The sequence below is a fragment of the Asterias rubens genome, chromosome 5 (assembly GCF_902459465.1).
Source record: "Asterias rubens chromosome 5, eAstRub1.3, whole genome shotgun sequence".
In the NCBI taxonomy this organism is placed as follows: Eukaryota; Metazoa; Echinodermata; class Asteroidea; order Forcipulatida; family Asteriidae; genus Asterias; species Asterias rubens.
The window spans coordinates 3,428,570-3,450,962 of record NC_047066.1 but is presented as its reverse complement, the minus strand read 5'-3'; the positions used below and the strand labels follow the sequence as shown (position 1 = coordinate 3,450,962).

Sequence of the window (22,393 nt, the reverse complement as noted above, 5' to 3'; positions counted from 1 at the left end):
GTCTATTAACTAGAGGGCACACTGCGTGATGCTGCTTGCACAATCAAACCATAGATGGGGTAATTAATGGTTATAACTGGCAGTTTTGGCCTTCTAGTTTCCGTGCCGTACGGACTCAAGTGCTTAGAAGAAAAGAAGGCGTAGAAAGAGTCCCGTGTTGACGTTTCAAAACAAGTGCGTGAATTTATGTGACGCAAAACGTATGCAGACAAATTGGGGTCGTTTGCATACGACGACCTCCGGTTGTGCTTTGATGGCGTTCTACACGGGCTTGAAATTCTCCTCTCAGGTGGGCTATGACACATGGACAAATAAAAATAAAGCTCAAAGTTGTTCTTGGTTCTGTTCTATCTCAAGTCTTCAGTGCGTGAACATAGGGTACACGAGGATAAGTGGATGAATCCTGAAAACTGGCCATTCAAAAGCGATCGGGGAGTTACTTTCTGGGGTAATTAGCATTAATTCCAAACGAAAAGAAATCTGAAGTTTAGTTAAGTCCGAAAATTTGTTTGATTTGGTTGTCAAGTTTTGCTTTGGAAGATTAGTGAACTGCGCCCTCTTGTGATGTAGTTTTTCTTGTGCCGCCGGCCGTGTGTACGTCCGTACGGTACGCGTACGTGTCCGGTACGTCGTGTGTGTGGTATCGCGAGCGAGAGGAGAGCTAGAGGTACGTTCTTTTTTCCACTCTGCTGACAGTCGAGGTCGTAACTGAAGAACCGGCGAAATTTGTCAACCATGTAAGTGATGCTTTATTCAATTCTATCTTGTTTTTACATGTCAGACCAGTGTTACAGTGTGCAGTTTATACAATTGCAGTTTGGTAAGCTTTATATGCAGAAGAATATGTTTGGGAAATGTGTAATTTTAGTTCGCCAAAACTTGTAGTTGTAGCTATTGCTCACCGAGAAAGTGCCTACGTGCAGGAAGGCAGTCGGTGAAGGTCCGTTGCTGAAAGGGTAAAGGTCACTAAATTATAAGCAGACGGCGCTGCGAAAGCGGCCTCTCCTGTCACCCTTTTTGGGAATGTTTGACTTGACCATTTAGGGGTATATTATTTTGACAATTAGTCAGTTTTGCTGCAATGGTTTGACCGAAAGATAGCCCCCATTCTTGTGCCCATAAAAGTGGGGATGGAGGAATCGAACTCCAAATTGTGACCCTCCCGAAAGCAAATTTTCCGCTGCATGTGCATGACACAAATTTTCCTGCCCCAAATTAGGTTAATAATTACACTGATTTTTTTATTCTAACCGTCGTAACAAGGAGTGTGGAATAACTGCCTATATTATACATCCAGAAAACAGGCAGAAGTGTATAATTCTATCTATAAAGGCATAGAAAAGTGTTACAAAATGGCAGGGTGTTATGGAAGTTTTCTAACTCAGATAGGAGTAGGATGGTTTTGCTAAACTTCCAAGTTGCAACTTCATTCAGTTCAGTTACCAGTCAATTTAGTGCATCAACGTCAACTCCAATTATGTATGAAACTGTTTTCCACCATTCGTCAGCTGATTGAGTTAAGGTAGAGACTTCATTTATAACTTCAATTCTAAAATTAAAAGTTTAAATATTTTTTACATCAGTAGGCAAAGTAAAATAAACAACATTTTGCTCATCCGGACTTTTGAACAAGTTGGTGAGCGAGGTCCTGGTTATTTGTTATATTCAAAAGATGTTTTTTTTTACGAGACGGCCACCGTGTCTAAGAATAGATGGCCACCATCGTATTTGAAGATGGTTTTATTGTTTTATGACTTGTGTCTGTATGTCCTCAAGTTCTGGTTAAAGTTGCCATAGTGTGTTTATTCTTTCAAAAGAACTTGCTTTTACTCCGAAACTATTCTGTGTGTGTGGCATCACGTCCTGTGCAAAGATCTCGTTCGATCACATGAAGGGCAAAGCGTTTCAAAGAAACAAGTTTCTCACAATTGCATTGTAATTTTTTAGGCCTTCATTTAAGAAGATAAAATTGCTCAATAAAAATGTGGGTACATTTTAAAAAGCTCTCAATAATATGAAAATTGATTTCAATGATTGATTTAACTCTTATTTTTAAAATAACAGATGACAAAAAATGGCCTCCAAAATCAAGTCGGGTGGGGACGAGCAACATTTTACTTTGCCTTATAAAAATTCAAAATACTCCTGAGGATCTAATTAGGAAATGAAAACTTATAACAATGTTTACAGTACACTATATTTTATTTGAAATGTTTAATTCATTCATTCAAGTTGTATAAAATTACCCAACAAGTCTGGAGACTTAAAAGATCAATTTTACAAAGAGTGACATCAAATTAAATGAACCAACACTTTTCGACGACGACTACGCCTTTAAAACTTTACCTGATAGGTACATGGGAAAAGTTTTTTTTTTTTTCAATATGAAATAATATAGTTTCTTATTTACCTCAATGAGATATGTATAAATGAGTAAAAAAACTGTTGGCAGTCTGATACATAAGAAGTACATGGTCCTTGATCTAAAGCAGCTAACGTGTTTCATACTTTCCTTTGTTTGATTTTTTTTTACTAAAATGTATATTATTGTTTCATCTGGAAGTTGTTGGTGACAGACTCGTTAAACATTCTAAAAATAACTTCTTCTTAGCACACATTAGACTGACAACACCCAGACAAGTTTTAAATATGATAGCGATCGTCAGATTGTGACTCTTGTTACATAGGCATGCCGTGACATTTCATTACTTAAAGCCATTATACACTTTTGGTACATTTCGTGTATCACAACTTATATATAAAATAACAATCCTGTGGAAATTTAGGCTCAATCGGACATCGGAGTCGGGAGAAAATAACGGGAAAACCCACTCCTGTTTTTGCGCGTTTCGCCGTGTCATGACATGTGTCATATAACAAATAAGTAATTCTCGCTATCGAGAATTTATATTGTTTTACCGTTTTCTCAAAAAGTAAAGCCTTTCATGGACTAATATTTCAAGAGAAGTCTTTCACCATTACCTTCTGTAAACCCTGTAAATTATTTGTAAATCTGTGATTTTTTTTTTTTTTTCTGTATCGAAAGGGTCCAATGGCTTTAATGCCTCACATTCCAAAAGATCAACATTTTGTTTCTGCTTCCCTTTCTCTCTTGACAACTCTCAACGAAATATAGGTCAGACATGAAACATTATCTGTAATAAATTATCGGTATGATTTCATGTAAAGCATCTTGAACCTGGTGTGAAGTGTGACATGCATTAGTGACAGGCAGACGGGTGAAGTGAATACCTTAAAGTGACCTTTTACAGAATGTCGGTTAAAGACACTGGACACCATTGGTAATATTATTGTCCAAGACCAGTCTTCTCTTTTGGTGTACGTCAACAAATCCATAAAATAACAAACCTCGAACCTATGAAAATGTGAGCTCAATTGGTCTACCAAGTTGCGAGATAATAATGGAAGGAAAAACACCCTTGTCAAACAAAGTTGTGGGCTTTAAGATGCTTGGTTTCGAGACCTCAAAATCTAATCTGAGGTCTTGAAATCAAATTCAAATATTTTTGGACGGAAAATTATTTCTTTCTTGAAAACTGCGTAACCTTAGAGGGAGCTGTTTCTCACAATGTTCTATGCTATCAACAGCTCTCCTTGCGTGTTTCCAAGTAAGTTTTGTATGCTTAATTTTTTTTGAGTAATCACCAATAGTGTCCAGTGCCTTTAAAATGCAGGCCTGGAATTCAATCTTCGAGAGGGATAGGCTATTTCCATTTTGCAAAGGGCACTACATTGGCAAATCTTAAAGCTGATCGTATTATCTGCACAGCTGTTGAAAGGGTGGTACAACTTCCGGCATAGAAATTTACATTGTAAGCTCAACACACTACTTGGTCAGATTCAGCCACATGGGTGTATAAGACATGCACGAACATCACTGATGTATTAACACATTGGAAAGATGGTGGGACAAGTAAAGTTAAAAACTTGTTTTCCTGAGCTCAATCATGCCAAATTAGACAGGTAAAGCTGCTAATATGTTCGTAGCATGAGAACAACCATCTCAGTAAACTTGGGAGTACAAGTACATAAAACTATTTTGGGAGAAGCGTTGGCTTGAATAAGAATCGGTGTGGTCTCAAAGTTTCAAATCAGTATTCTCAGTCTTCAGTGCAGGAGAATACAACACTGGATTAAATTCGTTACACGGGCTATCAGCTCCACTCAATCAAGGAGCTAATATACATGTAGATGTCAACTTTCATTCCCTGTGTTATATCATGGATTGGAGGAAGCATGGTTATATCATGGTTATATCAACACTTTTCATGGATATGTTTCAACCTTGCCTTGTTGACAGTGTGCTGACCCTCTTGGCTTTTCATAGGTAGTGAGTGAAACCATGGAGTTGAAACTGGGCACCTTGACTAATTGTTCCCACAACATTTAGTTAGATTTAGTACCCTTTATGACTTTGCAGTATTTACCAACTGTGTTTACAACTCATGAATTATTCAACATGTCCAGTTGGCAAAATCTGTCACAGACATTTTATAGTGTGATTCAGCAATGTCTCCTGTGATTGGCTGAGAGCAGGGGCGTGGCAGGGTTTGGGTCGCTTCATGAATATTCATATCCTCACAGCTGTTGATGTTTGTGTACAATGAAAGAACTGTGCCACGTGAGCCATGACTATGCATAGAGCAAGGCCTTACAGTGTGTAATGTACCATCTAAAAAATACCAGAACAAACTGCGAACGTGGCACAGGTACAGACCACACAAAGTATTAGCAATTGTTATTCACTGCTGCAGCAAAATCCCTTTAATACTCTTGAGCTTTTGAAGTACAGTGAGTTTGCTTAAAAGTTCTGCACTTGGTAAGTACTATTACTGCACAGTACCATAATGATTGCAGTAGATGTGTTGTTACATGTTAAGCTCTAAAACCTATAGCATCGTTAATTAATTGATTGTATGAATTGTCACCCAAACTGTTTACTTATTTCCTTTATTTACCAAGGATGAGCCATATCAGTAAAAAGAACTGGTACTATTTCGGCCCTGCATCTAAGAGTTAAGAACAAACCAATCAACATTAAAAACAGACATAATCACATTAAATTTCTTCCTCCATGATAAAACTAACTGTTTAGTAAAACATTACTTTTTTGTGAGTTTATTTGTTTCCTACTTATAATGTAAATCAATCTGTGGACATTTGTGTTTTATGTCATGCCAAAAGTTTGCATATAACTGTAATGTACGGTGTACATGTAGTGCACAGGTGTTAGGTTTACCTTGCATTGACCAGGAAGTGTTGGAAGCCTTGGTCATGCTGATGCTGGTGAAGGAAGATATTGAGTTGTCGTTATAGCCATGGCAGGCAGAAATTACTTGTCATCGTTTCCTGGAACTGCTATTTGAACTGCTTGGTTTTCCTTCAATTTTATTGAAAACTGCCATGTAACTTTTCAATGTGATTTTATCTAAAAAAAAATTAAGAGCAGAGAAAATTGTGAAAACAGTCGTTTGAGTTTTGTTTGCAGGTAAATTTACTTCAAATCATGTCGTGATTACATGTTCGTCAAGGTCTTTATTTTCGGTCATTTTCACAAATCTACATACATTGTATGGGCAATTTTAGTTACATGTAATTTGTTTTGCAATGCTCTTCCCTTGCTGGTACCTGCCTTTTCTATTTGTTTGTGGTAAAGTATTGCCAGTGTACTTCCGGTACTGATTAAAGAGTACCTGTACATTTTAGGTAAAACCCGGAATATTCAGTGTTTAAATTTTTTGTATCGTAAAGTACATTATGTCGGTCATGTCGCTCGCCTAGCTAACAACGTCCCAGCTAAAAAAGCTAAGCATTGTCATCAACTCCAGGGGAGGCCTAGCACCTAGAGACTGCCCTCGATCATCCTGGGCCCAACAACTTGGCCGGCCTAGCGAAATCGACCACATGTGGCAAGAGGCTGTAGGACGTGGACACAGGAGATCGGCGAGACGGACCCTTGCTGTCTCTGCAGTTGATTGATTGATTGATAAAGTACATGGTAGTGTGCACAACTCTGGTACATTTTTACAGGGGCACGTCATACACCTAAAGTATTTTAGGAAGGTCCGACTTTGAAAAAGGTTACATTACGTTTAAATCTACTCCGCGGTGGCAAGATGAGAATAATCTAGCAAGTAGATACACACATGGTGTTACCGCAAACCAAATACGTATTGATACCTCACCTCTGCCTCAAATAATCCCATCCATTTAAATTACTTTATCAAGTTATTATTTGCCAAGACAAAAACTATAGAAATAAATATGATATAATTAATTCAAACATCAAATATTAATGCTGTTCACAACGGGACACTCAAACAAACAAAGTAAAATGAAATAATGCACCCATGAGATGAACCGAAATAAAGCATTGAAATGTTTTAGAGAAATATAAAGAACTGGAACAGAAACTCTGCATTGCTATGCACAAATAGCTGCGAATGGTGCCACTTGAACTTTGCTCTCATTGCTGAATTCTTGTCATTATAATATTGGATCAGTCTAGCTGTATAACGTGGCTGCGTAGATTGGCCTCAGACTGTCTTGCAATGTCATGTGCTGTATGTGCGCATAATTTATGTGTACAATAATGTGTATGGTTGGTGCCGTGTTGTAGTGCAATTTAACCTGAATTTAATCTTGTTCATTATACATGCTGTAGGCCTTCATGTATAATGAGACCTGATTGCACGAAGGCATTGAAGGCGTTTGCCTCCATTCCTCAATCCTTCTGGTCAATGCCTTTGTGTCCTTGAAATGCTCCAGTACAAATTTACAAATTCTGTGTACAGTCGTGCAACTTTTCCTTGGATCAGCTGATTTCCTATTTATTTTAATCTCGGTTTCACCATTCAAAATTGAAAAATACTGTACAATCATCATTGAAAGTTTATAGTTTCCTTCTACTTCTTTCTTGAAGTTACAGTTGCATGCCTGTTTAAAGGGTGCCTTTTATTAAGAGCAAAAAAAAATGCCTTTGTGTCCTTGCCCTTTCAATAACCAATCATCCATGCCTGAGATTATGTGCCTGCAGGCCCAAATAATACTCGTTTGTCATTGGAACTGGCATACCAATCTCATCTACATTTTTGTAAGTCCAAGCATTTGGATGTTGAGTTACCCTGCTCCTTGAGTTACCACTGACTTTCAGAAATATAGTAGCCTAGTACGAGACACTTGTATGATGCATTGCTCTACCTTTATTAGGGAGGTTTAGCTGCACATTCCACGTGAACGTGAATGTCAGAAAATTGTGTCATTAAAATCTCACGTTTTAAGCATAGGTGTAGTGACCATTTTTCATGTTAGGTACGTACGTAAGCGCAGACATCATACGTGAGCGTACAATAAGCTCAAAGTGACGACGTCACCCAGAAATGACTCCAAATTGTTTGACGGTCACGTTCACGGTTGCTCGCGTAACGTGCAGCTAAACCTTGCTATTGCTTGGACTCCCTTGGACTTAACCCATGTAGGGTACAAATACAGTGTACATTATGGAACTGAAAACTTGAACTAGGACTTCTTATACGACTGAGTTACAAGTCTTTGGTATAATAGAGGCTGCCGTATTTGTGGGTTGGGGGGGGACTGCTTGGAAGTCAACAACATGATTAAGTTGGTACCAATTGCTGCCATGGGGTCGATTTCACAAAGAGGTAGGACTAGTCCTAACTTAGGACTAGCCCTAAGAGATATCAAAAACGTACAGCTAGTCCTAAGTTAGTACGAGTAACTGGTCCTAACTCAAGATAAGACTAGTCCTAACTCTTTGTGAAATCCACCCCAGGCTATTTAGCATGAATAGGATTATGGTCGCTTTGTGTGCTTAATCTATGATTGTTCTTTATCTAGTGGAATATTTCAAATCCTGTTTGTCATTCCCCATGCACAGATTACTTCATAACCTTGGAAGCTAGATCAATCTCTTTGATTCACAATGGCCGCCGCATCAACACTTACCCAGGAGCTCAGGAAAGAGCTGGCGCAGACAGCCCGCCAGATTGTAGCACCAGGAAAGGGCATCTTGGCTGCTGATGAGAGTACAGGTACTATACTCAGAGTCATTTTAAAGTTATCAGCTCTTGCAACTTTTTCAGTTTACCCTTAATAAAGTCACCAGACACGTTTGGTAATTGTCAAAGACCAGTATTCTCACTTGGTGTATCCCAACATGCATACAATAATAAATCTGTGAACATTTGGACTCAATTGGTCATCAAAGTTGCAATGGAATAATAAAAGAAAAAACACCCTTGTTGCACAAATCTGTGTGCTTTCAATTTCAATCTCATGCTTTAAAAAGGATCCAAGCCTGAATTATTATGTTTGAGTGACAAATTACCTCCTTCCTCTTCTCATAAACTACGTTACTTCAGAGGGAGCCGTTTTTCACAATGTTTTATCTGCCAACAGCTCTCCATTGCTCATTATCAAGTAAATTTCTCTCTTCTACAATTACTTTGAGTAGTAACCAACAGTGTGCTTTTTCAGAGTCCACAGGATACACAATTTTGAGGACTCTAGATTTTGCCACAGGACTTGATTTAATTGGATGGAGGGAATTTGGACTTGATTTAATTGGATGGAGGGAATGATGACTAAAGTGCACTTGACAACAGGGCTTGTCTCTGGGGTAAAATTCAACAAGACTGCAGGGCGTGTCGCTCAAAATGATCTAGACCAGAACCTTAATAAGAAATAGCTGCTTAACATGATAACTGTTTTTATTTGGACAAACACTATTGAGAAGATTAAAATGATACTTGTCTTGTGGGTAAGTAGGCCTGTATATATTTTGATACTCACCTGAATTGAGAGATACAAATTTGACTCCAAACGGGTTAAAGGCAGTGGACACTACTGGTAATCACTCAAAATAATTATTAGCATAAAACCTTTCTTGGTGACCAGTAATGGGGAGAGGTTGATGGTATAAAACATTGTGAGAAATGGCTCCCTCTGAAGTGCCATAGTTTTCGAGAGAGAAGTAATTTTCCACGAATTTGATTTCGAGACCTCGAGTTTAAAACTTGAGGTCTCGAAATCAACTATCTAAACGCACACAACTTCGTGTGACAAGGGTATTTTTTCTTTCATTATTATCTCGAAAGTTCGATGACCGATTGAGCTCAAATTTCACAGGTTTGTTATTTTATGCATATGTTGAGATACAACAAGTGTGAAGACTGGTGTTTGGCAATTACCAATAGTGTCCACTGCCTTTAAATATCATTTTGTACCCATTGAGGTATTTTTCAAATGAAAAAGACAGGACTGGTCGTGAGTTTACTGGCCCAACACTAAAATCACTCACCTTTGTCTTCAGGCTTGCGGTCCAGTGTAAAATTCAAGCCCTTGACAGGTTGGCAAAGAGGAGGAAATGACTTTATAAGCAAAGTGTTTGATGAAAAATAAGGGGAAAAAAATCAAAATAGAATAGAATTATCCAGCAAAAACAGCAGATCATGATGTTACAGATGGGCTTTCTCTCCCCCTTATCCTGTTCCTTTTGTTATGACATATTTGTTGGTCTTTAAGAACATCTGTGGTATTTGGCAAAACAGGTCAGTCTGTTTCACAATGTGTATTGTTAGATGTTATGCAACGGTCATAATGTAACATTGTGTCCTTAATGTGTTGACACTCCAAACTTATTATTAAGGTGCAGTGGACACAATGTTTAGTATAATTGCCCACTGCATTGTGTGATGTTTCTAGCCTATAAAATACTGGGTATGCCTCTTGCTGGGTTACACTCATCACTCCGCCACCACTGAGTCAGCCAGGGGCTCTGCCCAACTCATCCATTGATGGGTGTCACCGCTTCAACCATTGGCCACACCATTGTCCAGTATTGGTGTTTCAGCCATATTCCAGTTACAGAGACAGTCAGTCACAACTGTGCTCTTTCTCCTTCAAGTTGATGGCTTGAACCAACCGGTTCTTGCACAGAGACAGTCAGCCAAAACTGTGCTCTTTCTCCTTCAAGTTGATGGCTTGAACCACCCGGTTCTTGCGCTCCGATGGCCTAAAACCCACGCCCGGTTTTGAGGCTCTTCCTAGATGGCCTAAAACCCACGCCCGGTTTTGAGGCTCTTCCTAGATGGCCTAAACCCATGCCAGGTTTGAGGCTCTCCCTAGATGTACCAATCTAGTGCCAGACGTCAGTTTAGAAGAGGCACCGTGTAACCAGCACATCGAACCCAGTCATCAAACTTCCGGTAGCTATAATCTTAGGGTCTCTCATTTGAATTGTATTAAATCTGCCATGTGCATTATTAATGGTTCTATTGCTTTAAATATTGTTGTTTGAGTAAATTAAATTATCATCGTGAATATAATCGCTGGTTAGGTTTCACTCTTCCTTGTCAAATGTCTCTGTCGTGCCTTAGTTCCTTTTTGACATTGTAATGAATTAGGCGCACGTAACAGAATTGGGGGCTTGTCCGGGAAAGAACTGAACAAAATTCAGAAAATTCCTGAGCCATTTTAAAATTCAGTGTTTCGATTTCACTTACAAATTTTAAGTGAACCAATTTCTCTGTTGTTTAACCAGCAATTATATCACGATGGCGGAGAAGTTTTCAATACAAGACTTCGTCGCTGACTTTGAAGAGAGTCCTTCGGAGGACAAAGTGTTTGGTTTAAAAAGGGCCGAGTTATTCGAGGTTGCCAAACATTACAAAATTTCCGTAGCTGCTAGTATGAAAAAGGCTGACCTACGAGCAGTAATTTTGGAACATTTGGTTGAAGTAGAAATTTTGGAAGAATCAATGGTTGAAGAAAAACAAGTAGAGGGTTATGGTCATTCAGTTGAAGCGGCTATTAAACTTAAACAACTTGAGCTAGAAATTCAGCTAGTAGCGTCAAAGAATTTAGACAAAGAGTTGGAATTGTTTCAGCTGAAACAGCATTCCAAATCCAATGAGCAATCAATCTCTGCAAAGAAATTTGATCCTACCAAGTTCATTAGATTAGTACCTCCTTTTAAGGAGAAAGACGTTGACAAATATTTCGCTCACTTTGAGAAAGTTGCCGATAGACTTGAGTGGCCTAAAGATATGCGTACTTTGCTTCTACAGAGTGTACTAGTTGGTAAAGCACAAGAGGTTTATTCCACTTTTCCTATTGACAAAAGCGCTGATTATGATTTAGTCAAGGCTGCAATTTTGAAAGCCTACGAACTTGTACCAGAGGCATATAGGCAGAAGTTTCGTGAAAAACGAAAACGAGAAAACGAAACGTATGTTGAGTTTGCTTATGAGAAGAAAACCTTGTTCAATAGTTGGTGCAGATCCTGTAAAGTTAAGGAAGACTTTGGCATGTTACGACAGCTAATCCTTCTTGAGGAATTTAAGGCTAACATGCCTTATGCTGTCAAAGCGCACCTAGAAGAGCAGAAAGTTACAGATTTAGAATTAGCGGCTGTGATGGCCGATGATTTTGCTTTGACACACAAAGTTAGTTTTTTGCATGCTAATGTTCAGGATCACAAGAAAGGCAACAAGACTTTTGTTCAATCTAAACCTGTTTCTGATAATAGGCCAAAGACTGAGACAAAACCACAGTCTACCTCTGATGCAAGTTCTAAAAGGTCAACTTCCAATAGCTTTTTTGACACTTCCAAACAAGTACAATGCAATTACTGTAAGAAATTTGGGCATGCTATATCAGTTTGTAATGCATTGAAAAGGAAAAATGCGGCTCTTGCCGAGTCAAAAACTGTTGCCTTTACCAATGGTACATCTCTTTCAAGCTTAAATAAGTTTGATCACAAAAGGACATCTTTGTCTGACATTAGAGAGGAGTTTATGCCCTTTGTTTCTAAGGGATTTGTATCGCTTGATGAGCGTTCTGATTCACCTACTTACCCAGTGACTATTTTGAGGGATACGGGGTCCACTCAATCTTTGTTGTTAAAAGGGGAAGTTCCTTTAAGTGAAGAGTCTTCACTCGGCACCGATGTGTGCATTACGGGTATAGGTAATGAATCTTTTGGTGTGCCTCTCCATCAGTTGTATTTACAGTCAGACTTAGTTTCTGGTCCAATTTCAGTGGGCATTACCCCCACTTTGCCCTCGGGGCTTAATGGTATAACACTACTGTTAGGTAATGAAATAGCTGGCGCTAAGGTAGTTGTAGAACCATGTATGACAAGTGTGCCTTGTTCTGATAATAATACTAGGTTATTAGAGGAAGAATTTCCTGGTATTTTCCCCGCTTGTGTTACAACTCGATCCATGAGTCGTAAGACTAAGGCACCAGTTCATACTGATTTAGACTTAGACATTTCTGAGACTTTCATGTCTAGTCTATCTGATGAAATCCCTAGGGTTTCTTTTGACAAGAATGTAAATTCTTTAGATGCAGACAATCACTCTGTTCCTCATGACAGTAAGGGCTCAGCCTTATTGAATGAATTGGGTGTGTACTCTGACATCTTTTTAAGTAGAGAACAGCTAATATCTGAACAGAGTAAGGATACTGATTTGGTGACTCTTTTTAACCAAGCACATACTGAAACCGAGACAAGTAGTCTCGCTGTGTGTTACTTTATCAAGTCAGGTGTGCTCATGCGCAAATGGCGACCACCAGATGTGCCCGCTGACAATGAATGGAAGGTGTTGTATCAAATAGTTGTTCCATCAGGTTACCGTTCACACATTTTGAGTTTAGCTCATGACATCCCTATGTCTGGACACTTGGGTGTCACCAAAACATGTGATCGAATATTACAACATTTTTATTGGCCTGGTATCCGAAAGTCGGTTACCGAGTATTGCCGCACCTGCCATACTTGTCAGCTGGTTGGAAAACCAAACCAAAAACCTCCTCGTGCACCATTACACCCAATACCTGCGTTTGAAGAACCATTTAGCAGAGTAATTGTAGATTGTGTGGGGCCTTTGCCTAAAACTAGGTCAGGTCATGAGTATTTACTTACTATAATGTGTGCTTCAACTAGATATGCTGAAGCAATCCCACTAAGATCCATTAAGGCAAAACCAGTAGGTGAAGCGTTGAGAGGGTTTTTCACTCATTTTGGACTGCCAAAAGTTGTTCAGAGTGATCAAGGGAGTAATTTTACTTCTAGATTGTTTCAAGAACAGTTGTATGCTTTAGGCATTGACCAAATTACTTCTAGTGCGTATCACCCACAAAGTCAGGGCGCACTCGAGCGTTTTCATCAGACGCTCAAGACCATGATTAGGACTTATGGTATGGACAATGATAAAGATTGGGATGAAGGTATTCATTTGTTAATGTTTGCAGTACGAGAAGTTGTACAAGAATCTTTAGGGTTCAGCCCTTTTGAGCTTGTATTTGGCCGTACTGTTAGGGGACCATTGAAGTTGGTCAAAGAGAAATGGTTGTCTGAAAACACGGATGACAATATCCTGAGTTACATTGTGAAGTTGAAAGATCGCTTACATAATGCGTGTAAGTTAGCCCAATCTAGTTTGAAAGCCACTCAAGATGGCATGAAAACTTGGTATGACAAGAGGTCAAAAGTCCGTACTTTTAATCCTGGTGATAAGGTTTTAGTATTATTACCAATGCCAGGACAGCCACTTAAAGCTCGTTACAGTGGACCATATGTAATTGACCGCAAGGTTAATGATTTAGACTATTTAATTTCCACTCCTGATAGGCGTAAACAGAAACGAGTTTGTCACATTAACATGTTAAAACAGTATCACGAAAGAAATGAAGAAACTGTCCCAGTTTGCAATGTAAATGTTGAAGTTGAAAAGCCTTCAGAGAACGAGGGTGATCAGTCATCCCAAATTCCGGGTACAAGTTTCAGGTTGAAAAATTCACAAGTTTTGTCGAATTTGAGTGACAAATTAAGTCATTTGACGTTTCAACAACAATCTGAAGTGTCCGATCTAATACGAGAGTATTCACATTTATTTCCTGATGTTCCAGGTCGAACTGATGCTGTTTTTCATGATATTGATGTAGGGGATGCCACGCCCATTAAACAACACCCTTACCGAGTAGGACCATTTAAGCAGACGTATATGAATGAGGAGATTAAATACATGAAAGTCAATGGTATTATTGAAGAAAGTGATAGCAATTGGAGCTCACCGTGTATTTTGGTACCCAAGCCTGATTCTTCCTTTAGATTCTGTACAGATTTTAGGAAGGTGAATTCAGTTTCAAAATCTGATACTTTTCCATTGCCTAGAGTAGATGATTGTATTGATCGTATTGGCAAGGCCAAATTTGTGTCTACTTTTGATTTGTTAAAGGGATATTGGCAAGTCCCTCTTACTCCTCGTGCAAAACAAGTCTCTGCTTTTGTGACTCCTCAGGGTTTATATCAGTACAAGGTTCTCCCTTTTGGTCTGAAAAACGCCCCTGCAACTTTTCAAAGGTTGATGAACAAAGTGATTAAGGGTTTACCAAACACCGAAGTGTACATTGATGATATTGTGTTATTTAATGATACCTGGGAAGGGCACATGGAAAGCATTCGTGCTCTGTTTGAAAGATTAACCGAGGCCAAGTTAACAGTAAATCTTGCGAAAAGCCAATTAGTTAAAGCCAAAGTTACTTTCTTGGGCCATGTTATTGGTCAAGGTGAAGTTCAGCCTGTCAAAGCAAAAGTTGAAGCAATTTTTAATTTTCCACAGCCAGCCGACAAATTTATTTGGACAGACGCATGCAGTCAAGCATTTGAGCATGTAAAAATTATGCTGGCAAGTGAACCAGTTTTGAAGGCTCCAGACTTCACCAATCCATTTAAGTTGTATGTTGATGCAAGTGATGTGGGAGTTGGGTCAGTACTATTGCAGGAAGATGATAACAGTTTTAATCATCCAGTTTGTTATTTTTCTAAGAAGTTGAACAAACATCAAGTAAATTATTCAACAATCGAGAAAGAGTGTCTCGCTTTAGTTTTGTCTTTAAAGCATTTTGAAGTATATTTGAGTACTCCTACCCAAACCATCACTGTGTACACTGACCACAACCCACTAGTTTTCATTCAGAAGATGAAGAATCAGAATCAGAGACTACTCCGTTGGAGTTTAATCCTCCAAGAGTTTGACATTGAAGTAATTCATGTTAAGGGCAAGGATAACATCATTGCTGATGCGTTATCAAGACGCCTTTAAAGGCGCTCTAGCTTTAATCAGAGTGCGTTTTATTTGTGATGATTATATTCCTCCAAGATGGAGCTATTATAATGTAATTCGTTATTGTATAAATGCGAATAATAAGATTTTATGGTACTGTTAGTGTTATGTACTAAATTTCTTGCATTTTGTGTACTTTAAATTGGAAAGTTTTTCTTAAAAAAAAACTTTTCCCCAAGGGGGGAAGACTGTTACAGATGGGCTTTCTCTCCCCCTTATCCTGTTCCTTTTGTTATGACATATTTGTTGGTCTTTAAGAACATCTGTGGTATTTGGCAAAACAGGTCAGTCTGTTTCACAATGTGTATTGTTAGATGTTATGCAACGGTCATAATGTAACATTGTGTCCTTAATGTGTTGACACTCCAAACTTATTATTAAGGTGCAGTGGACACAATGTTTAGTATAATTGTGTGATGTTTCTAGCCTATAAAATACTGGGTATGCCTCTTGCTGGGTTACACTCATCACTCCGCCACCACTGAGTCAGCCAGGGGCTCTGCCCAACTCATCCATTGATGGGTGTCACCGCTTCAACCATTGGCCACACCATTGTCCAGTATTGGTGTTTCAGCCATATTCCAGTTACAGAGACAGTCAGTCACAACTGTGCTCTTTCTCCTTCAAGTTGATGGCTTGAACCAACCGGTTCTTGCACAGAGACAGTCAGCCAAAACTGTGCTCTTTCTCCTTCAAGTTGATGGCTTGAACCACCCGGTTCTTGCGCTCCGATGGCCTAAAACCCACGCCCGGTTTTGAGGCTCTTCCTAGATGGCCTTAAACCCACGCCCGGTTTTGAGGCTCTTCCTAGATGGCCTAAACCCATGCCAGGTTTGAGGCTCTCCCTAGATGTACCAATCTAGTGCCAGACGTCAGTTTAGAAGAGGCACCGTGTAACCAGCACATCGAACCCAGTCATCAAACTTCCGGTAGCTATAATCTTAGGGTCTCTCATTTGAATTGTATTAAATCTGCCATGTGCATTATTAATGGTTCTATTGCTTTAAATATTGTTACACTTTGAGTAAATTAAATTATCATCGTGAATATAATCGCTGGTTAGGTTTCACTCTTCCTTGTCAAATGTCTCTGTCGTGCCTTAGTTCCTTTTTGACATTGTAATGAATTAGGCGCACGTAACAATGATCAAAGTACAGTGTACTAATTGTAATGTTGAATCGTTGTGTGGAGTAGATACAGTTTTCATAATTATGTGAGGAATAATCGCCCTTCATGGCTATAACAAGCAATGTTGTCCAAGCAGTAAGCCAAGAATGAGGTTATTCTCTACAGGGCAATTGCCATACAAGTTTTGATGTCACAAATTTGCAATGAATAGTTAGGATGAGTAGATATGCTCTCAAAATATTTGCAGCGAAAAAAGTATGAACCAGGCTCTTGTCAACACACCATTCTTGTTTTCTTTCTTCTGATAGGGACCATGGGTAAGCGATTTGCCAACATCAACGTGGAGAACACCGAGGAGAATCGCCGTCTGTACCGCCAGCTCCTCTTCACCACAGACCCCTCCATCAGCAACAACATCAGCGGAGTCATCCTCTTCCATGAGACCCTGTACCAGAAGAGCGACGACGGAACACCGTTTGTTAAGCTGATCCAACAGAAGGGCATCGTCCCAGGAATCAAGGTGTGTAACCCAACCTCTATGACCATTTTTGGAATCCACAGCTTCTGCTTTGAATTTGCCTTCAGGCTCCATTCTCTCGCCTGAAGCCCTGAGCGCGTACGCAAAGCACGCGTAATGGGAGACTTTCTGGGACGATAGAGGGGAGCAGACTTACCGGGTAAATCCATTGTTCTCAGAATTATGCGCATGTTCAGAACTACGTAAACAATGGAAATTTACCCGGTATGTCTGCTGCCACCTAGTGTTGGAAAGTCTCCTGTTGTCAATATAACTGCGGGGCCAAGCTAGCCTGGAACCGAATCTGAAGCTGAAGCCGTGGTTTTGAAAAGGGCCTATGAACAATACCAGTACCCAATTTCACAAAGCTGTTTAGCAGAAAATACTGCTGAGCAAATTTCTTTGCTAAGCAAAAAATTAGTAGGGCACCTGTTGTGACATTGTAAACCTTCATGGAATTTGGCTAGTTAGCAGTTTCTGTAGAGCAAGTTTGTTCTATGGTTAGCAAGTTTTTATGCTTACAGGCTTTATGAAATTGGTCCCTTGGCCCAAAATGTCCACAGATTTACATTAAACTTACAGGTTTTGAAGATAATGATAGTGGAAAGCTTCCCGTCAAAAAATACTAACTGAGGTTGTGTAGATTTTGATAAATGAGTAAAATAAGTCACAAAATAATTTTCGTCTCAGGAAGACGAACACAAATTTAGCATGTAAAATCCCATTACCCAGTTATGATAATGTACCAAAACCATAGCATAACTGGTTAATACGTTTTTAAATGCTAATGCTGAGATGAAAATTATTTGTTTTACTCAGGACCTCAGTAAGTAAAATTTCAAGGGAAGCTTTCTACTATCATAATTTTAAAACTGTGTCAGTTTAATGTAAATCTGTGGACATTGTGTTTTGTGTTAGGAAAAAGTACATAGACCCTTTAAAGCACAAAAAGGGGCTAAGCATATCAAAATTATGCTTACCAGAGCATATCCTAAAATATCTATTTCTATCTGTATTTGATGTGAACAGGTGGACAAGGGTGTGGTTCCCCTTTCTGGCTTCAACTGTGCCGAGTGCACCACCCAGGGACTGGACGATCTGGGCACACGCTGCGCTCAGTACTACAAGGACGGAGCCCGCTTTGCCAAGTGGCGATGCGTACTGAAGATCTCGGACGTGACACCATCCGATGTTGCCATGAGGGAAAACGCCAACGTTTTGGCCCGCTACGCAATCATCTGCCAGCAGGTAGAGTGGGTCAGGGGAAAGAAGGATAAAAAAGTCTTTACACGCCATTCATTTGTGACTCATAAATTTGTCTGTGTTCTAGGCACTGGACACCTTTGGTAATTGTCAAAGACCAGTATTCTCACTTGGTGTATCTCAATGTATGCATAAAATCTGTGAAATTTTAACTGAATTGGTCATCGAAGTTGCCAGAGAATAATGAAAGAAAAACCAACCTTGTTGTGGGTTTGACAGCACAGCTCTGTATTCAACGCAAATGTTTTGCAGGATTTTATTACATCTTAACTGTTCTGACTTCTTCATTGCGAATTGGTATTCGCAGGAAGTATTAACCAGGCTTTACTTAAGATGAATGTCAGTGTGTTTGTTAACAACCCAGTTTGTATTTGTTTGTGTTCTGTAGAATGGTCTGGTGCCAATCGTTGAGCCTGAGGTTCTTTCAGATGGATCACACACCCTGGAACGGGCACAGGAGGTGACTGAACAGGTTAGTGAGTCAAAGTATTAACCTTTATTGTCACCCTGACTGTCCTGAATCCCAACACCCACCTTGAATGGGTTTCTTGATTTGGTTTGACAACTACTGATCTTCCAAATAATGGTATATTGTTTGCTGCTACATGTTGTGACAGGACTTGAACTTTGCCTCTCTGGTAGGGCATACTCAGTGGTGTAGTTAGGACCCCTACTCTAGAATCCATGGGTAACTGGGTCAAATCTATTCAGAGTAGTTAATTATGTTGTTGTGAATAGTCTTGAGTGACACAATTGGTCCACCAAGCAGGTAGTTGCGACTATTTTTGTAGTAGTTGTGGCGGCACGATTAACCAAATAGTTGAAAAACAGAGTCGCAATTCGACTAAGCAAACAATAGTCGCGACTTCGACACTAGTTGCACTCATCGCCCAGGCTTAGCACAGCCTACATCCTGGACATGCTCAACATAAAATCTTCGGGGAACAGAACCTTCTCCTTTGCAGCACCATATCTTTGGATTAGAAGCAGCTACCTCTTCACATTGAAACCTCAAGTACTAATTACTCATTGAAAAGGTCTCTCAAAAACACCTAATGTCAAAAGCATTTGGTTCGTCTGAACTGAATTTTCTTTTAGTTTCTTTTCCTTCAGTTTGTTTTCTTCTATCACAGCATCTTGAACATATTTGGTGGATATGTGCAATTTATAAAGCTTTGATTTGCGGTTGAACAAAAAAAATTTACTAGAGTGGGACTCTAACCAACGACCTCCGGATAAACGTGCGAGTGCTCTACCAACTGATAGCCCTATGTGGGCGGTTTCCTCATAAGACTTTTATTTGTTATAATTAATAATAATAATAATAATATTATCAAAGTCTTATATAGCGCACGTATATACCAAACAAGGTACTCAAGGCGCTGAGTATATACAAACTTTCAGAAAGATAGGTTATTGCAGTGATGAATTATGTAGCACCTTATAAGGGTTTACAAGGTGCTTTGGCGCACACAGCAGCCACAGCCAGGAACACCAGGGCGAACCCCTTCTTTATTTGATAAGTGCACTGGGTTCTTTTACATGGGTTACACACACTGGGTTCTTTTACATGCGTTACACAACACATGGGACCAACAGCTTTTTTGCACCCATCAGAAGGAGTGTCTAGTTTCTAGAAGGAGTGTCTAGTTAAGTGTCTTGCTTAAGGACACAAGTGTCCTGGCTGGGGATTCGAACCCACAGTAGTGACAGTATGACTCTCATATTTTGCTGTTTGTACCCAGGTTCTTTCACACACCTACAAGGCCCTGATTGACAACCGCGTCTTCCTGGAGGGTACCCTGCTTAAGCCAAACATGGTGACTGCCGGACAGAGCTGCCCTACTAAGAACACCCCACAAGAGGTGGGCTGCGCCACGGTGGTTGCTTTGCAAAGAACTGTACCCCCTGCCATGCCAGGTAACCAATACAGACCACACCTTAACGTTGCTTTCAGCCCTTGTGTGTCTGGCGACTTGCATAAAAACAAATATATATATCTTTAAGAACAAACTATACATGATAGTAAGCTTGTTGTTGCAACCATGTATTGATACTCTTTTGAGGGAGTTGTTGGCTCTAGGTAAAGCTTCAAAGAGTTTGATGTCTGTGTTAAAAACTCATTTGTTTCAAGCTACTTATTTGTAATCTGCTTACTTGTGTTGCACCTTTCACTCACTGTACATTTTATTGTTTTCTTTATGCGGTTAGAGGCTTTAGCATTTGGCGCTTTACAAATGTCTTCATATCCAATGCAAATTTAACATCTATTAAATCGTTGCAGTACCCACTGCTAACACATAGGATTCGAACTATCTCTAGCTATTGGGCAATCTCGATAGTCTAGTTGGTATGACACTGCTCTAGAATTGCAAAGATCAGGGGTTCAAATCCCACCCGAGTAATATGCCTCTGATTTTCTCACAGAATTTGGGAAAGTACCGAGTATACAGGGCTTACACACATCAGTGTATTGGTGAAACCAAAATTAATAATCTTGATTATTATTATTTATCATTATAATGTGTCATTTTCAGGTGTGACTTTCTTGTCTGGTGGTCAGTCTGAGGAAGGGGCATCAGTTCATCTGAATGCCATCAATGCTTACCCCGGCAAGAAGCCTTGGGCCCTGACCTTCTCCTACGGTCGTGCCCTCCAGGCTAGTGTGCTCAAGGCTTGGGGAGGTAAGAAGGAGAATGTGAAGGCTGCTCAGGAGGAGCTGCTCAATCGTGCCAAGGTAAGGGCTGAAGATTCCAGGCCCAAGTTTATTCCTACTTTAGTCTGTTTTCCAATATTGATTTGCCCTTGGAAAAATCAGAATAATTGTAGTTGGATAGCCTCACATGTATGTTAAAGTCACCTGGAAATATAATTTTTTTCTTTCAAACATAAGAGTATATGCTTACGAACAATAAAATAATTTGTTTAGTAATTGTTTGTCACGATTTATATTTTTTTAAAAATATATAAAGTTGTTTGGGGGGCTGACTCCGCCTACCCCTTTTGTGACGTCAATCGAGGCAGACTTTGCCTGCAATGCGTATAGTAAACACACGTGCAAAGTACATGTACGTCCAAGTCGTGAGTTGGTACATTTCAAAAAGTGTTTTTCTGCATTCAGCAGTAATACACCTGGTCGGCATTTTTTGAAACGTACAAACTCACGACTTAGTCCGTACATCTATATCGACTCTATCGACGATACATCTTGCTTCCTGTATTTGTTTTGTTTTTGTGCTTTTTGGACTGCATGTACGGTTAGACACACACCATGTTATCTTAACGCTTATGTGCGGTTTGACTAAAAAAAATGGCAGACCATGGGTAGACAGCAGTTTATTAATAAGGCCCTAAAAGTATGTTATAGCCTACTTCATGTGCACATGTAGGTTAGGCTTTGTACTCGATAAAGCTTACCTACTTTTTTTCAAAGGTCCAAATATCGTGCCTGAATACCATATAAGAAAAATTGTGTACATGTCAGTAAAGTTCTTCAAACTGTTTTAATTTAATACTTTTAATGAAATATGTAGGTTTTGTGTTTTACTTCTTTGAGTTTACTGGTACCTCAGGTATCAGATTAGTAAAGAGTTTAAGAAAGTTTAATATTTTATGTATTTTTATTTCACTCCTCATTTTTATGTATTTTGTATTTTTTTTATGTATTTTGTATTTTTTGATTTCTAAATAATCTTATTAGTAATAAAAAATTATTTGGCTGCGACGACTTTTTTATCAATAAAACATTTCGATATCCCTTTCATTTTACCAGGTTAATGGTGAGGCAGCCCTGGGAAAATATGGAGGCGGAGCCACCGGAGCAGCCACCGAAGCCTCGCTGTTTGTCGCCAACCACCAATATTAAACAGTGCCCTCACATGGTGAGCAGCATCGACTGTCTTTAATCAATACAAAAAATGTTTTAGTTTGTGATACTATAGTCCATCAAGCTGCTCTGTTTATTCTAATGAGATGTTTATGGTTATATGATAGCCCCCTCTTGTGGTGAACTTTAGTCAGTTGTTATCAAAACGGGTTTAGTCCCTTGCTTGAGGTTCCAAGACAAATTGAAAATGGGTTAAGTCTGCTGCCCCTGGGCCCAATTTCATAGGCACTTAAGCAGAAAATATTGCTTAGCAGGATTCCAGTTACAAATTGTACATGTGGAATGCTGTTTTTGCTGGTAACCTTATTCTGGTAAGAATGTTTAGCTTAGCTACTTTTTGTGCTTAAGCAGCTCTATGAAATTGGGTTCTTGGGTCTGACAGCCAAGTACGACTGATGTAGTGATTGTCATAACATTCTGAATTAA

General features: G+C 39.4%; 1 protein-coding gene across 2 annotated transcripts; it reads left to right on the top strand.

Annotated features, from left to right (window-relative positions):
- The first annotated feature begins 634 nt into the window (after positions 1–634).
- LOC117289981 (fructose-bisphosphate aldolase, muscle type-like) lies at positions 635–22,234 on the top strand. 2 transcript variants are annotated; one of them, XM_033771184.1, is made up of 8 exons: positions 635–737; positions 7,919–8,072; positions 16,610–16,821; positions 17,848–18,066; positions 18,470–18,553; positions 19,827–20,001; positions 20,619–20,818; positions 21,854–22,234. In XM_033771184.1, the coding sequence occupies exons 2-8, from the start codon at positions 7,964–7,966 to the stop codon at positions 21,944–21,946; spliced, it is 1,092 nt and encodes a 363-aa protein (XP_033627075.1). In that variant the 5' UTR covers positions 635–737; positions 7,919–7,963; the 3' UTR covers positions 21,947–22,234. The 2 variants fall into 2 exon arrangements, with proteins under 2 accessions (XP_033627075.1, XP_033627076.1); XM_033771185.1 differs by lacking the exon at positions 635–737 and adding an exon at positions 4,760–4,840.
- Positions 22,235–22,393: the final 159 nt, after the last annotated feature.